This window comes from Centrocercus urophasianus, unplaced genomic scaffold (genome assembly GCF_019232065.1).
Source record: "Centrocercus urophasianus isolate 14NV4802_14NV808 unplaced genomic scaffold, USGS_Curo_1.0 seq_17, whole genome shotgun sequence".
NCBI lineage: Eukaryota > Metazoa > Chordata > Aves > Galliformes > Phasianidae > Centrocercus > Centrocercus urophasianus.
This window is the reverse complement of record NW_024884722.1, coordinates 29,120,872-29,138,701: the sequence shown is the minus strand read 5'-3', so window position 1 is coordinate 29,138,701 and position 17,830 is coordinate 29,120,872. Positions and strand designations below refer to the sequence as shown.

At 40.2% G+C, this 17,830-nt stretch overlaps 1 protein-coding gene across 5 annotated transcripts in view; it reads left to right on the top strand.

The window, feature by feature from the left end:
- The window catches only part of WAPL (WAPL cohesin release factor), a 58,196-nt gene that overhangs the window by 10,960 nt on the left and 29,406 nt on the right, over positions 1–17,830 (top strand). For all 5 annotated transcript variants that reach the window (XM_042818705.1, XM_042818704.1, XM_042818703.1 and 2 more), the window contains 2 exons: positions 5,414–6,463; positions 10,586–10,704. In XM_042818705.1, the coding sequence (XP_042674639.1) occupies positions 5,414–6,463; positions 10,586–10,704 (1,169 nt within the window). The remainder of the gene's footprint in view (positions 1–5,413; positions 6,464–10,585; positions 10,705–17,830) is intronic.

Here is a 17,830-nt window from a genome sequence, read left to right as displayed (position 1 = left end):
CTCCTCCTCTGTCCCCACTTTCTCCTCCCTTTTCCCCAGGTACTTTCAGGTGGGCTCTGGTGTTCTCGGACTGTACTGCCTTCCAAAATCACTAGACAGAAAGCTTTGCATGAATTATTCTCTGATAGTTTTTGAGCCATGTGAACAAATGATTTCTCAGTCCTCTTTTTGAGTTGTCTGCCCGCGATCAGAAAAGGTTTGTGTTAACATCAGTGGTCCAGCTTGACTTGTTCAGCAAGGCATTTGCTCTGGAAGAGCTGCTGGACTTTATTTTTTGTTCTTTAAGACAATATGTAACTTAAGATGGAAGGTAAGAAGGAAGCATACTGGAGGTTGTTGTCCAGTCTTCAATTACTGTTATTTTTATGGATTAAAAAGTTAAAAAGAGTTAAAAAGAAAATGACTTTTTTTTTACTCTGCCAATTCGTGGACACCTTGCAATTTTTTTGAAGACCTTTTACCATCTCAGTAAGTCTGTATGATGTTTTCTGCTAGATGATTGAGCGAAATATTTTGTTGTGAGATCTCTACTTTTTCCATATAGTATGATGAAAAATTGTGGTGCTTCTGAGGATGGTCAGAGGGCAGGCTTTGACTTAGACACCTTCTAAAATAAGCACCCATAAGGCATCTTAATGAAAAGGTGAAGTTGAAATTTGAGACATCTTAAAGTCAAAGTTATCAAAGAACCGACCGAGGGATGTAGGTGTAGTGTCCAATAGAATGTTTCACTTTCTTAAAGAAAATTTTGTATTGAATGGTCATCAAAGCTGGTTGGGAGATGAATCACTGTATTCACTTACCTGAAACTGGAGTTGAGTTGTGTGCATCTGACTGAAAACATCTTGGTGTGTTTAGTGAGGGGGCGCAGGAGTTGCTCTTTTTATATTCGTCAGCATTTCTTAAGACATCCCTATCTTTCTACTGATGTAAACTAGACCATAAAATAAAGCAAGGGGGTACATGTGGGGTATTGTTCCTTCATCTGATAGCCTTATTTTGCCCGCAGTCAGTTAGATTGGTTCTCTCATACTTTAGTAATTAAGTTCTAGAGACTTAAACAAATAGTGGTTACTGCACAATGTTGTTACGGTTCTTAGAAATGTTGTACTAATACCTGGAAGAAAGACTAGTGAATTATATTGTTATGTGATACTGCTGATCTGGAATTACCTGGGAGATTTTTTCTGTCATATGAACCCTGGAAGAGCTTAATTGCAGTTGAAATCAGGAGGAGAAATTATACTGCCTCTTCCAAACCACAGAGTATCTAATCATACACATTTAATTTTTTTTTTTTATTATTTTCTTTGTGCATTTTGCATCTGTAGGTAAATTGAAATGTTGCAGTTTCCTACAGTCCTGCTAGCTTCAGCTGTAATAGCCAGCACAGGTGGAGACTGTAATTTTTAAAATCAAGTGTAGATTATTGGGTTCACTCACGTTGTACACCTTTAGCAGTGAACGAGTGATTTGTGGGTGAATGCTTACAGAAACTCCTGCCTGGCTGCTGTTGATCTGCTGCTGGTGAGAAGACAGGGGATTGATCAGGTATTCCTTGAGGAAGTACTTGCCTGAATGTAACCGTTCAGTTTTCCACTAGTGCATTGTGACGATCCAGTTTTAGAGCCAAACTTCGTCTCTTGTACAGAAAACAGCTTACTGGTGAAATTTTTCATCAGCCTTGCTTATGAAAAACCTTTGTGGTTGCAGTTAGTGTACTCCCTAAACTTTAGGGAGTGTGCTTTAGATAGTGATCTTTAGTGGAAGAGCCAAAAGTGTACTCTCTGTGTATTTTAAATTATCTTTAAATACTCCATTTTGTGCTTAAGAACTGGAAGTTTGAGAACATATTTGCATGTGTGTGTTACAGGGCAGTCATGCTTCTTGTGATGCTGTAGCAGCAGAGTGTTTATAAAATGACAGTAAGATTTTTTCCCTTGTAGTTTGTTAGTTTATTTGTAAACAGATTCCCTGTTTTTGTTTGTTTGTTTTAAAATATTGGAACTGGAGTGTATGAGATACAGATAAATATTTGTTTGGCCTGTTCAGTCTGTTTTCCAAGGATGATAGGTACATCCTCCTGAATGAGGAAAGGCTGAGATACTTGGGAATCTTTAGTCTGACAGAGAAGGCTGAGAAGGGATCTCATCCCTGTTTATAAATATCTAAAGTGTGGGAGTCAAATAGATGGAGCAGGCTCTTTTCAGTGGTGCAGGAGGACAAAAGGCAGTGGGCAGAAACTGGAACGCAAGAAGTTCCATGCAGACACAGGGAAGAACTTCGCTGTACAAGTGATGGAGCACTGGAACAGGCTGCCCAGAGAGGAGGTGGAGTCTCCTCTGGAGATGTTCAAGATCCATCTGGATGCCGACCTGAGTGGCCTGCTGGAGGGAACCTGCTTTAGCAGGGGGGTTGGACTTGATGATCTGCAGAGATCCTTTCCAACCCCTGCAATTCTATAATCTTATTTTGTGCTTTACAGTGTAAAAATAGCTGTTATGATAATGATTGAAGCTGTCCCAGTTCTACCAGTAGAACCTGACTGTCAAATAATTCAGAATCTGTTTTTATATGGGGACAACTGTGATGTAATGTGTGTATGGTCATGTGTATTCCATTTCTTTCTTGGGAAGAATAGATTTTATTTGATCCTGACATGACATGGGATAGAAAAATCGTTGCCCTTCTAGATACATGTACTGAAACTTCTTTGTAGCAATTCAACAAAATATTGAGTAAGCAAAGACTGACGTGTGTCAATTGTATGTATTCTACATTTTAAAACTATGGAATAGGAGCATTAAGACTACAAAATGAAATGTGCCTTAGTGAGAGACTGAAAATCAAATTTTGTAGGTTGAATTTGCTGTGTTTCATGCCTGTGTACAACTGCAGCCTTCAGTTGTGTGGTAATACGAGACACGGGGGGGGGAAAGAACACATTGTATGTTACCAAGTGCCATAATATTGGTTGGGCATGTCAGGTTATCGCTAGCAACAAACAGAGGTGGGAGTAACAAGATTTCTAGTAATATGTACTGATAGTGGAAGACCAAGATTGAACAAGATTCCATTGCTGAGCTGGTTAGGATTGATGTTCTTTAGAGAATTTAGTATTACATTTTATATATGCTGCAAAGAGATTCTTTTTTATTTCTAGCTGACTGTTGGAGCGTCAGTGTGAGACAGGTAAAATCCCAGAAGACTTGGATGCAGTCTGAGATACTACTTGTCCTTTATCCCTGAGGAGTTGCACCTAGGGTTCGATCCGTTTCCTGCAAAACTTGGCTGGCTCATCATTTCTTTTAGTAGAATTTCTTGTGCATTAAAATTCTTTTACAATCAGTGTGAGTGTGCATGGGCATTTAGATGATGCAATTTTGATTTTAAATGAAAAAAATCCTAGAAAAGGTGCTGATGCTTGCTTTCCTCATCAAGAAGTTTGAAACCTTTTGGTCAGCGTAGTGAAATTTCTATGCCACTTGGGGAAATGGTATCTGATTAAGTTTAAAGAGATCAGGACTAGTGCTGAAAGCTGCTGAAGTGTTCATATTAGTGGTGAGTTTGGAAAGCATTTGCTGCATAACAACGCCAAAGCTTAGGAATTTGCTTGCTATGAGTGGAGTGTCGTCCATTACTGTGGCATTCTGTACCTGTTTCTTGACACAGATTCTCTTCTAGCATTTTGTTCTACCCATCCCTATCACAGTTCCTTCTGAGTCTATGGTACAATTTGTCACTTGATACCAAAAGTAATGGTTTCTCTACTAGAAGTTCTGTCTTTCCTGGCATTACTGTAGTGTGAGTGTTGGTCAGATCTGACAAAAACTGCTTACAGCTGAATTTCTTCTTGACGGTGTAAGAAAGATGCAAGTGTGGCTGTGGATCAGACAAGTATAAGAACATAGAATCATAGAATGGCCTGGGTTGAGAAGGACCACAATGCTCATCCAGTTCCAACCCCCTGCTATGTGCAGGGTCGCCAACCAGCAGCCCAGGCTGCCCAGAGCCACATCCAGCCTGGCCTTGAATGCCTTCAGGGATGGGGCATCCACAGCCTCCTTGGGCAACCTGTTGCAGTGTGATAGCTTTGGCGGCAGCTGTTCCTTGGATTTGTAGAAGTACATTATTAAAATTGGTCTTGAAGTAATTCACTTTACAGTTGTGATGAGAATCAGTTTGTCTCTTTTTCTTCGGAAGGTCTGAATGTTTCAGTTGGATACAGCAAAATGAGATAACAGTTGCTGAGATGTGTGCTGTTCTGTTCAGGGTACATTGATCAAGACTGTTAAGGTACAAGGTGTAAGGATCTGAGATCTGTAGCATTTTTAGTGCAGGTCGTACGGAATTACTTTCACTGGTTTTAGTAGCTGTACAGTTAGCATGGCAGGCAGGGGTTTATGCTATAGTTTTCAGGAAATTAGGTTAATTGGTATCTCTAGCCAATGCTGATTTCCATTTCTACTGTTACGATACCTCACTTGCCATGTAGTACTTAGACCAGAACATACAAATGAAGTGGCTGTAACTTGCTCCTGCAGCCCCTTTACTGAACACAGTGGGCAACCATGTGTCTTGTGGTATTAAAACTGAGTATCTGCAAACTTAGCCAGTGTACTGATTCTTATGTGTCATGTTAGCAGTGATGGATCCTGTTCCTTTCAAGTTGCAAAAGGGAAGAAGCTCTTTAAGAAGAGTGTGAAATAAAGGAGGCCTTATATCATATGCATAACAAAACTTCTAACTTTGTCCTAACCCTGTTCTAACTCAGAAGTACTACCATAGTTTCAGTTGTTTATTACAAAAAGGATTTTGTGGGGAGGATAATACAGCACCCATATCCTATGTATCCAGATTTTTTTTTTTCCCCTAGCATAATTAGAAAATGCATTATGACCATCCTTTATCCCTAATTATTCGTTGTAAGACACTGTGAGAAGCGGATTAGGGTTTTAGCCATATTGGATGTTTCATTACTGACTTCTCTTTTTTTTTTTTTTTTTTAATTTTGCAAAGGTTGCATACGAAGTATGTAGTGCATGCATTTAGGGCTTTCTGTTTTGGTTGGTTGTTTTTTTTTTTCATGATATGTTCGTTTTCAAAATGACACTCATTTCAGACTGGTGTGTGTTTTTGCAAGTGATCATGAAGACACTTTATTATAGCAACAGCTTTAAGCTGGAATGCTTAGAAAACCTACCAGTATGGGTTGGGAGGATTGAGAACCTTTTAATGTTCTTTGTTAATAAGCACTGAATATTAACTGTTATTGTGATTTTTTTCTAAGTTTGTCTGCAAGTGTTGATTGTTGTTTTAATCGTTATTTAGCATTTATTTATTATTTATTTAATCATTATTTAGCAATAATTCTTTTTTTTTTTTTTTTTTTTTTTTTTTTTTACATGTGCAGATAAAACGCAGAATTTGAATGAAGATGATGAGAAGAACAGTCATTTCATCTTTGAGACTGCTGAAGACAGTAACAAAACAAATGCTGAGACTACGGACACTTCTGGATACAAAACTGAAGCCAAGGACTTGCCTGATTCTTGGGACTCCCACGCTGGAAAACCAACAGACTCTGTATCAGAAGCATCTCAGACGAAGGGGCCTTTAAGAACTCACTTGTATGAATGGGATGATGAACCTGAAGACTCCAGAACTGGAGAGTACGTATTAGATTTTGACAGTGAGCATCTCTCAGAGATGAAGAGCAAGGATGAGGAGGGTGATAAAGAAGATACAGAAAATCCAAAGGAAACCATTTGTGAAGAACTTGTGCAAACTATTCCTAGGCCAAGCAACTGTAGGACATACTGTAGATCCAACAAAGCAAAACAACAGGGGGCAACAAACTTTGACAAGCTAATGGATGGCACTAGCCAGTCTTTATCCAAAGCAAACAATGAGTCAAATAACGATGGTCTGAACCCAGCAAAAAAAACTTCTTTAAGTAGTGGGACCAGTTACAGAGGGACGGTTGGACGGACTAGAGACTACACTGTTCTGCATCCATCTTGCTTGTCAGTTTGTAATGTTACTATACAGGATACTATGGAACGAATTGACGAATTTACCACAGCAACCCCTACTGACTTGGGAGAAGCTGGACGTTTAAGAAAAAAAGCAGACATTGCTACTACAAAGACTACAACCAGGTTTCGACCAAGCAATACCAAATCCAAAAAGGATGTCAAATTAGAGTTTTTTGGGTTTGATGATCAAGATGAGGGAGAGGGAGATGAAGGTGCCTCTAGAAGTTCTGGGAGTTCCAATTACAAAATTAAGTACTTTGGGTTTGATGACTTGAGTGAAAGTGAGGATGAAGATGAAGAGTGGCAGATAGCAGAAAGGAAAGCTAACAAAAAAAGAACTAGAGCTGCACCATCACCCTCACTACAGCCAACTTCTGACAGCAATGAAAACTGTTCCCAGGATAATCAGGTCAATACTAACCCAGGTAAGCAGAGCTCTTCTAGAATACACATAAAATACTTGAATTCAGTTGGCCTTTATTTTGTTCTTTTTGTAATGTACTGAAGAGTTTGTGAAATGCTATCCTTGGCTTGGAAATTCAGAAATCACATTTGCTTATTTCTGCTGTGGTCTTAGTGCTTGCTGTTTTGTATCTGTTCTGAAATATGTTTTATGTCCCTTAGTGTCACGATAGAGGTAAGAGGATTTTCTTAAAAGAAGATTCTTACCTCTTTCCTTACACATACAGTATACTGTATTACAGCATACAGTACTCATGCCTGGAAGGCAGATATCTTTCTACGGAAGCAAATGCAAAACTGCTGAACTGAGAGCAGAAAATTGTGCTTTTTGAATGTATTTGTAACAGTTCGAACTTCAGTCAGGAGAGGAAGGCTGTGGGGCTGTTGAAGGACATGTCAGCATGCTGCCTTTGTGCGTTCCTCTGCGTGGTGAAAAACTTCCACTTTTGTTGCCAGTTTTCAGCAGCAATGCTGGTATCTCTTTAATGCAGGTCGTGCATGTCGTATATTTCTGTGTGCACAGATGCACAGACACATGAATGAAAGTGTTTAGGCAGAATTTGCTGAGGAAGTTCTGGTGTTTGGGTGCCTTTGGAAAAATGAGATTGTTGTTTGGTTGTCTGTGTGTTCCATGTGGTGACTGAGCAAGGCTGCAGGAAGATATGTTGCTGAAGTAGGGGAGGAATAACTTTGGTGCAAGTCTTCTTTTATTTTTTCATATTCAGTAGTCTGGTATCAAAAAAATTTGTGCATGTTGTATTAAGTATTTCCGAATCCTGCTCTAGGAATCTCATGGTCCTTCACTGTGGAGCATGAAGCTGCAGAGTTTTTATCCCTTCGTTGAAGGGTAAGACTTTTTCTTGAGGAGAGTATTGAGGTCTAGCCTTAGAAATGCTGAAGAAACTGCTGTTTCTCTATACAAATAGTTTCTACTGAAATAATTGAGAAATAAGAGTTTGTAGGAACAGATGTTCTTTTCTCTGTTAAAATTACATGGTTCTCTAAGAACAGAATTGTCTGTAGGACCTTTGAAGCAAAGGTAAGTATTACTGCTAATGATTTTTATGAACATTAGGAGGAACTTGATAATGATACTATACTGGAAATGTGTTTTCAAACAAAAATCAGAGTTGTCTGTAGTTATGGTGAGACACTTGCATTCCAAACTCTTTGGAAAATGGGTTTCACTTACAGGGTCACTTATGAAATGCCCTATCTGAGTTCTTCTCTCTGACAAGTCTTTGTTTAGCCATTTGTTCCAAGGGAAAAAAAATCTCTCATACAGTTAAGGCAGCTGAGATGCTGATCCCTCAAACATTCCATTCTGCTGCTGTGCTCTGGAGCCTCAGTGTATCTCCAGTTTGCATTCAGCACTGCAGTCACAAAGGAGACTGGTATGTTCTGAGCTGTTGCAGGTTATTTCTGACATGTTTTGAAGAGATTGCCTTGGCACAGGTGGATGTAGGTTTGTTTACTGAAAGTTTTCAGCTGGGGGAAGGTAAGTTTAGTAACACAAACATGCAAATCAAATTAAAGGAAGCTCCAAAGACCAAATGGACAGCATCGTTAGTGCAAGAAAAAATGGCAGAACAGGTCAGTAAAGTTTGTTAGCCTTAGACTGTCTCACTGAGCTGTCTTTTCTGTTGTTCAGTTGTCCGCTAAGTTCACATGCTGAAGTGATAAAAAGCTTGAGATGTCTGGCTTTTAAATTCTTTAATCGTTTTCACAGCCACTTCTGTTGTAGTGGAGGCACCTCCTAACTTTGAGCTGGAGATTATTAGTGAAGTTTTGAGTTCTAGTTCAGGTTGCCTTTTCTAACTTTTATTTTTGTGGTTGCGGTCTCAGTTATCTCATCCTAGCCACAGAAACAGCCCTGTGATGTGAAGGCCTCCCAGCTGCAGGCATTTGGAATGCCAGGGGCTAAAAAAGTGAATTGGAACTCACTAGCTCAGGAGCAGTGCTTGTGTCTATCTGGTAGCCAGAATGCAGGATGACTCCAGTAAAGAGAAGCTCTTACTGTCCAAGTGATTCCATTGCTTGACTCTATGATTCAGTTGGCAATTGTATCCAAGGGAAATCTGAAGTAATGGCAAAGACAAGAATGTCTTAACCAAAAATACCAATTTAAAGCTGCAGCTTTGTATAGCACACCTGCTTGTTTGGGACAGTGGTATGCTGGAATAACTGCCTCAGTTTGTCTTCCATAAAAGACCCTTTCTCCCTGCTCTTTTGTTTAGTTTTGAAAATCTGGTAATATGTGAATGCAGTGCTTTTGGGATACCTAGAAGGCCACAAACAACATTGCTCCAATAAAAGCAATCCAGGTCATTTTATGATATTAACTATAGAAGCATTTGGTGTGTTAACAGTATCAAAAAGTGCAGTGTGACTATAATAAGTAGGAGGAGTTAAAACTTCTTGAGAAATTGAATTTAAATGCATTTAATTTGATTGAATTAGTGTCACACAGGAGCAGAATTTCAACAAAAGCTTAAATGATTTAAAATTGTGGCTTAATTGCTATAGAGTGCTACTAATCATTATTGATCACAATAGCAGCTCCAGGTCTCATTGCGAACTGAGGTTGATGAAGTGGATGTAAATGCATCCTGCATTTCTAATAACTTTCCTGTTTGCTGTTGCTGTGGCCAAGTGAGTTACTTCTTAGCTTTTAATCTGGAATAGAAGGCTCTGTTCCTGGTGGCTTGTTGGACCTTCTTTGGGAATTGCGGTCGGGGCCTTAAGGATGTGTGTTTGAGCAGTTGGATTTGACTCCTTTAACTGGTAAGTTCCAGTAAAAGACTCAGCTGACTTCTGAGTAGACTTGAGAGTAGTTTCGTATTATTTAAGTTAAGGGTAGTTAGAACTGGTCCATAATTATTTCTGTTTTAGACTAAATTTATTCATTCACCTTGTAGAAAGGCTCAGGTTGTGCTGCGTTGTCAAGCTGCTGCTGACGACTGAATGGAAAACAGCTGGGCTGTGCTGAGTGGGCCTCTGCCTTCCCTGCTGTAGGTGTTGAAGTTGACTGCTTTGGGGGCTTATTTGCAGAATATTTCTATCTCCAGCACTAGCTAAATTTTGTGTAATTGCAGTTTGAAACTCATTTGCTCAGTTTTGCTTTCAGTTACTTCTTCTCCGAAGGACTTTGGCTGGTCTGGTTCACTCAGTGTGCTGAGGATTGGAGTAACTGATCCAGCCTGCTTGTGGTTTTGCAGTGCAGAGCTCAAACAGCAGCAGCTGCTTCAGAATAGATCAGTTTTCTAAACTGTTCATCAGATGAAAAAGTGCTGCTCATTGGCTCTCTTTATTGCTCTTTTGAAATTTTATGATAGCTTCTGGTTTGTGCCAAGTCAAAGAACATTAGTTGGTCACCAAGGGATAATGCTTCAAATACAGCACAAGTTTAAAGAAGAAAGTAGGGCAAGGATTTAATTAGATAGTGAATTACAGGTTTGCAGTCCAGAACTAGGTGGTACAAACACTGAGGCCACAGGTACAGGGCATGTTGGCAGAGCTTCCAGTGTCACTTTAAGCTCCCTCCTTCCCAAATTTGTGGCTGCTGGTTTGTAATGCTGTTTGCAGCAGAAGCAAATACAAACAGGCAGCTCTTGCGAGAAGCCAAGTAGGATCAATTTGTCTTTCCTGCACTTGCAGTAGGAAATCTTCCAAATCTCATAGTCGTGCACTTTTGAAGGTCCTCAGCTCTGATTTAATTCACCCGCTGCTGAGCTGTGGCTGTAAGCCACAAATTGCCATGTATGGTGGGTGACCCAGCATTTGGAGGAGCGTGTGCGTGTATGGGGAAGTCATAACCCGAGGGACAGGATGGGCAGGAGGTGCTATGGTGCTGTGTCTTGTAATGCATCATTGGAGTGCTGCAGCATTCCAGTCGGTGAACCTGAGCTCCATGCAGAGCTGCGTCTGGCTTGAAAATTGATTTCATGATAAAGATTGTTGGATTGATTTGTTACTTCAGAAGCTATGCGTGTTGAAATGTTAGATGCAAGAAATGCAAGTCAGTGGTTCAACAGTAGCAGTTCATCAGCTTTCAGTAAAGACTGTTCTGTAATTTCCTTTCACAGATCTTCTGGAGTTTTCAGAGGATGCATCTGGTGTGCCTGAAGGCAATAAAAAATCCACAAATAAACAAGGTGATAAATCCAAGGAAAACACCAGGAAGATTTTTAGTGGGCCAAAGCGGGTGAGTAATCTTACCAACAGTCCTTATTTTCATTAACTCTTCACTGTTAGTGTTTCTTCCTGTATATTAAACAGGGCTTTTGTACGGTTTATACTTGTGCTTGAGGTGATGTTGTCTTTTAATACTGCGTTTTAAGCTTAGAAAAGTAAAACCTTTAAGTTTTACCCATCCTTGGGTAAGTAAGTGAGGATTTCACTTCTCAGATGCAAGTGTGAAGTTGGGGGTTGTGCACTGCTAACTCGCAGCTTTATGGGTTCCCCCTAGGAGATGGATAAGGTAAAGCACCATTTGATCACGTGCACATTTGTTTAATTCTCTCAAGAAATATCTATCACATTATAGGGTTGAACCCAAAAGCTTGGAATTTGCCATTGGTGTAATCTTTCTAAGTATGAGTGCTACTCAAAGATGGAAATGTGAATTAGGAAGAAAGAAAAAAAAAAAAAAAAAGATTCTGTGTCCCCATATACCCCAGCTATGTAGCATTTGGTGTCAGTTGTTCACAGTTTCTTGTTGTGAACAGAACTTATGTGTTTCACTTAGTTCACTTAGTTTTGTTGTGCTGCCTGTTTCTGTAGGTCATTTTGAAGGTTTAGAACTGTGCATATAGCAAAAAATTTATGTAGCTGTTGGGTGAAAAACTACAGTGGTGGGATCTATGTAATTATGACCTGATTGTCCAGGACACCCATTTTAGTGCCTTTTAGTATGCTTTTTTGCATAATGTGTTCCCATGCCTGGAACAGGGAGTAGTCATCTCACTGTCAGTGCAATCCAGAACCATGGGAGAGAGGAGACTGGAGATGGAAGTGCTCTTGCATTTCAGATTTCCCTTTGATTTCCTTAAGGTTTGCAAATCCTGGCAATCGTATGTTGAAATATGAATGCTTCTGTATGCTGAGGAATGTGTTGAGTAGTCCAACAATTCAAAGACATTTTAAAGAAATTATTTTCCCTTGGAATCAGTTAGAAAAGAACAACAGTGGTTTGATAACATGCTAAAATTTCTCATGAAGCTGATTAATTACTTGTATCACTACAAGTATCAGTATTACTTGTACTGTAAAGGAGCTTCAGTGTTAGTTCTGATAAGTCAGGAAGGGTTGGTGGTTTTTTTTTTCCAGAACCGAAACAGTATTTCTTGAATTCTAGAGTTCCTCAGCTTCTGCTGATGTAACAGTAATTCTTACAAAAATCAGCTTTCTCTCAGTGGACGTGTTACAGCAGACTGTGAAACAGCAGTACAGAAAATGCAAATGTAACCAAACCTGTTTTGCTGTATTTTTTTAGCAGCGTAAAACGTCTGTGGGTGTTCTGGTAAATATGGATTTTTTTGTTAGTTTTAATATTAATATGCTTCATGTATTTTGATAACATCTGTTTTTCAGTTTTTATACTTGAAATACTTGAGGGTTCGTAGGAGAAATATTGAATGCACACATTGGAGTCATGTGGGGTGGAAACAAATCCAGCCATGTTGTACTCTATGGGGATAAGCAGATTCAACTAGGAAGTTCTCAGTTGAGAATGAACTTAATTCAAGTGGGAGATGTGAGAGTTAAGCAACCTTTTTGACCTGCAGTGATATAATAGGCATAGAAGCAGAAACTGCTGTAATTGCAATTTGGATTTTAAAGTTTAATGTTCTCTAATCATATGGCTGTTACGTGGAGTTAATAATAATAAAAAAAAAGCTTGTGGAGCTTCTGATGGTAATTAAAGACACTATAATTATCGTCCTAAATTACAGATATAAACTCTTAATCTCAATTCCTTTTTAATAGAATTTTCATTCTGGGAATGAAAAAAAACGGGCTAAAAGTACTAACCTGACTTTAACAGCCTCATCCTGATTACAAATACAGTAAAATAAAGTTATTGCATCCTCACATCATTTCTTTCTTTCTTGCTTGCTTGCTTTCTTTCTTCCTTACAGGAACTAGCAGATTAACTCTTAATTCTTTCCTGCTAGTCAGGGATGTTAGAGGTACTGCCCTCTGTGGCAGACTAAGTTGAAAACCAAACAACAGCTCTATTACTTGGGAAGCAGCAGGTGGTATTGTTCAGCTTCAGTAGATCCAGAGAGCTGAAGAGTTTTTCCAGTTTGTGACCAGCAGGGTTGTTGTTAACTTTCTTGTTTTTTGAAATTCAGCCATTCCATTCCAATGTTAAGGTCCAGTTCTTGAAAGTTTGAGTATGCAGGCAAGAAAAGCTAACAGACATTAATGACTTGTTTCTGACATCAAGAGCAAAGAATAGTGTTTCTAAAAACTGCCTTTAATGTAAGGAACCTCACTAAAATGATTGACCATTCATACATACAGTTATGAGCATTGGAGTTGAGGTAGTTTGTATATTACTTTAGGTACGTGAAGTCCTAACCTGACTCCTGCCTTTAAGTGGTTTAATTCTCTTTATCCCGAGCCTGACTGACGGGGAATATTATGTTCTGTAGCAATGTAATTATGTACTTAGAGTACATAAATACTGGCATTACTTGACTTGCAAATTATGGGTGGGAACCTTACATGAGTAATCTCTGCAAAAAGTTTCTTTGCTGTTTACAGTTTTAGTTCAGCTTGTTTAATAACTCATTCCCCAAGTAGAATCTTCAGGGAACTGAGCATGGCTGTAATATGCTCACCTATAGGTCCTGCCCTTCCTCTTCTGTGGATGAAGCTAATAATCAAGTATACACATGGTTTTTTGCTGCTGTGGTTCAGATCTACTCAACACTGAGGACTTGAAAATAGGGACTGAACAATTTTTTTCCCTGGGTATTACAGCATTGTGCTTTTTTTCAGCAAGGAATAAAACACGAATAACAAATGTATGCATTGGGACTGTGTAGAAAAAGGCATGGAAAAACCTCTGTATTGACACTGTCACAGTGTTTCCTTTATACTGCTCACTGGGAATACTGGACTATGGGATTCCTCTTGCAGAGCACTGCCTTTGTGTGTAACTGTGTGGCCTTGGTGGAAGTTCTTCCACCAGCACAGAATGCATTAGCCAGGAGGAGTTCATCTTGTTGTGCATTTCAGACAAAATGGGGAAGAAGAAAAAGACTAATGCAGTGAGTGGTTTAGAATGAAAAGGGGAAAAAAAAACACTGACAAGTAGTTGGTGAAGCTGACTTTGCTCTCCTTTTACCACACCTGCTCTCTCCTATCTCCTTGCTCTTTCAGTTTCATAAGGCAAGAAACTGAACTAAACTGGGGAACTGAACTGTATTTAAAAATAACTCACGGAAAGGAAACATTTAACACAAATCCTGGTCTGCTTCACTAGGAGACTGAACAATTGTATCTGCTCAGTTAAAGGAAAGCAAAGAAGAGGAATTAAGTTGTCTTTAACCTGGTTAAGTCAACATTGCAACTGAGAAATGCTCACTAAACGCAGCCGGCGTTAGGAGGATTACACGCATTGCTTTGATCAAGTGACATTAATAGAGTTAGACATGACAGTAGTGTTGAATACATGAATGAAATCACTGCTGAATGCAGACATGGCTTAGCCCAAAGACTGCTTCTGAACTGTGAGGCCAAGATAACGATTTGCTTCAGTCATAATCCTCCAGCCATTGGTTTTCCAGCCTTATGTAGTTTTTACGAGCAACATCTAGGTTTTGTGTTCAGCTGGGTGCAGAAATGTGTGAGCTTTCAGAGTGTATTTTGGGTAGATTGGTTGGAAGGTTGTGTAGGTCACTGCTGTAGGAAGAGCACGAATTTCCAGGTAGATTGACTATCGGACTTCCGCTGATTCAGAACTCAATTTTTTCCTCTTGCATAACTTCAGTGTGATCCGCAAATAGCACGTAGCTCGTTGGTTCACTGCATCTTGCCTGTCCTGTGAGGGGTTTTTTTGCCTGCAAGTAGGTTGTTTTTATGGAGTTGCCGTTTTCCTGTTAAAAATTTTAGGCACCCTGAGAAAGTGTCAATCCTCGAAAATAAAGGTGATGTGTGGTCCTGTTGTTTCTAGTAGGGATTTGTGGTAATGCAAGCTAAGGGGCACCACCTAACAGATTTTATGGGGTGATCTGAGCCTTTTCCACTGGTACTATGTACTGACTGGAAGCTGAATACCAGCTAGAAAGAAGTGCTGTTTCTGGGTTTACTTGCAGCCCGAGATGAAGTGTTTTGAAATTGAAGAAGTAAGAATCCGTGCATGGCTCTGGTTGGCAGCACAGTCCCCTGTGAGCGTGGCGGTGACGTGCGGCAGGGGATGGGCCGGGCTCTGCGCTCAGCTGTAGTTTTCCACTCGGCTCGTGTTGCACTCTGCTGTGGATATTTATTGAAGATACCCTCCAAGGAATATTTATGTTTGCTTCCTAGCAAGTGAATCTGCATTTCCCCTAATCAAACTGGAAATTTTAAAAGTGTTTTCTGGATTTGGTTTTAATATGAGCGAAGATAAGTGCATAATCTTGATTAGTTTTGGTTAATTTTTTTTCCATAGAAAAGTAAATAGTCTTTCAAAGTTATGCTCTCTCCGCCACACCCTTTCCCTAAGCCTAACCATGTGGCTCTTTTAGAGAGAGCTGCTTACATTCAGTTTGCATAACCACTGGGAGAAGGGCACGGTGCTCAAAGGACGAGCAGTTATAACAAGACTTTCATTTTGGTGATTTCAAACAGCTCGCACTAAATGTATTGAACTGTTTGGGGTTTTTTTGCATCATAAATCGGGAAATCAAAATACCTTTTTTTAATAGGGCGGATGATTAGCTGACATCTGCAGTTCTGACTCTGAGGAGTTGAGCTGACAGTCCACATAGTCTGTAAAACACCCGGCTGCTGTCAGCACGGCGTGAGGTGGCTGGCTGCTCCATCAGCAGTTGGATGCACAGCAGCAGTCGGCCCTGACAGCCTGTGACAGCGAGCTGCTGCTTCTGCTGTGCATTCCTTCCATCTGCTGGCTGCTGCTTCTGGCCTGTGCTCTGCCCAGTGCTGAGCTCAAAGCGCGTTTGGTTCCTGTGATTTTTGTCCAACAACTGTTAGTGGCAATGATGAATGACTGGTGAGCTGTTCTGAGTGCTAATCAACGAGAAACGGTTTGTGTGCTTTGAGCAACTCTTATATTGCTGAATGAAAAATGGATTTAGAAAAATAGATTTAAAATCTGCTTATTAAACAATGGTTTGTTAAAACCAGTCTCATACTGATATGGTTATTTTACTTTTTTTTTTGTAGCTGGTAAACAGGATTCTAATCAAGGCTCTCAGGTTAGATTAGTCACCTAATTTGAAGAGTGAAGCAGCCCTGTAATTCAGCTGTATTGAGCTGGGGCATAACACCTTAGAGCTATCAGCAAAAGCAGATGTAGGAGTCGGTCTGTCACCTTGCAGATAGTCATTTGACTCTGCTCAAAATTGTTTCCTTCCCACTCCTTCATCTTAAGCGATGGCAGAGATGGGTGTGCCCTAGCAGATGCTGACTGAGATGCTGCCCTGCTTCTTGGGCTGCCCTCTGCATGCTGTTTGCCACCACAGCAGCGACGCTGTCCTAAGCACGTCCCTTCTCCCATGTGGTGCTGGGAAAGGTGTCACTGGCTGAGATGTAGCTTTGGTTCTGAGGGAGGCAGGGATGCAAAGTGCAGTGTGCAGATAACAGGCTAAGTCCTCGTACACGGAAGAGGAAGAAACAAATGCTAAGTGTGGAAATGCTTTACGTGCTCAGGAATAGAAAGTTGAGTGGAAAATGTTCAGTGTCACAGTGGAAGGCCTTGTTTTATCCTTCCAGTTCCTGCTGTTATTAACTCTTCCTAATCAAGAAACAAAGATCCATTAAGGTGTTTTGAAATGAGATTCTCTTACCTTTTTACAGTATTCCCCACCCCCATCCATTAGTTGTGTAGTTCCCTGTAATTAACTCAGTGTTCCAGTAATCAGGCAGCACAGGATAACTGTAGGATACTGTAGAGAATTCTGAAAAGCCAAAACACTGGAAGAGAGCAAAATACTTTCATTTGCCAGTGGAAGCTTAACTTACATGCAGTTAAGTATGCAAAACTGTTTTCACAGCTCCCATGTGCTGTATGAGCACAGCCTGTTCACTCAGCTCTGGTGACTGTGCTTGCATTAGGTGACATGAGATGCAGTGCAACATGAGCAAGTACAGAGAGTGAAACAGTTGGTGTTGAGGGCCTGGGTGCGTATATATAGCAATAATGTGGATAGGAATTCTGTCTGGCTGTTTTTCTGCTGTCTTGATGTGAACTGATAGGTTTCCAGGTATTGTGACAATGTGTCTGAACTGTTGTACCCTCTCCCTTTTAATTAGAATTAGTGTATGTTTCAGGTCACGTGAGTAACAATAGCCATGTGGCTTCTGCTTCAGAGCTGACCAGCTTTGCTTACGCTTTGTGTAGGTAGCATAGAGAGCACCATTATTTCTGTTAAAGAATTAATCTCAGGTTGACCAAACTATCCTGTTTCTTCAGGTTAAATTTTCATGTTCTATTTGGATGTCGTCTGTCTTGCAGTGCTTTATAGGCCTCCTTTGGAGCTTGAGGAAGACTTTCCTTTTGCAGTTCTTCAGAAGTCTGGAGCAAAGAAAGCTTCAGTGACTTTGGTCTCCGCTGCTGGGAGACTTCAGCCTTGTCTGACTATGGCCAGCCTGTAGTTGCTAAGCCATGTGCATGCATAGTGTTTTTTTATGCTCTGCCTGTCTCTGAGGAGAACAGTAAAGATGCCTATAGAGAAGATGGAGAAAGGGGAGAAAACACAGATTGCCTGAAGTAGACTGATGTCTGCCTCTTGGACTTGCACCTTGGGATATTTTTCCCCCCACCCTTCCACCTCCATTTCTTTCATCCTCTTCAGAACCACAAACTGCATGTTCAGTCCAAGTACTTGTTCTTTGACGTTGTATTCCTAAGGCATATTTATACAGGATCGTTTAGTCCATTTCTGTAATGAACTGCAGTCAGCAGTTCTAATGCCTGACTGCATAGCCAGTGAGTCTGTAGAAACTTTCCAATGAGTGGCATTCATTTCAAGTGGGTTTGCTTCCTTCAAGTGCAATGGATCACCTTTCCAAATATGATTAGCACATAACACCAAATCAGTTAGCAAATATCTGTTTTTGTGTAGAGACATTCTCTGAGAAAATATTAAAGGAGATCT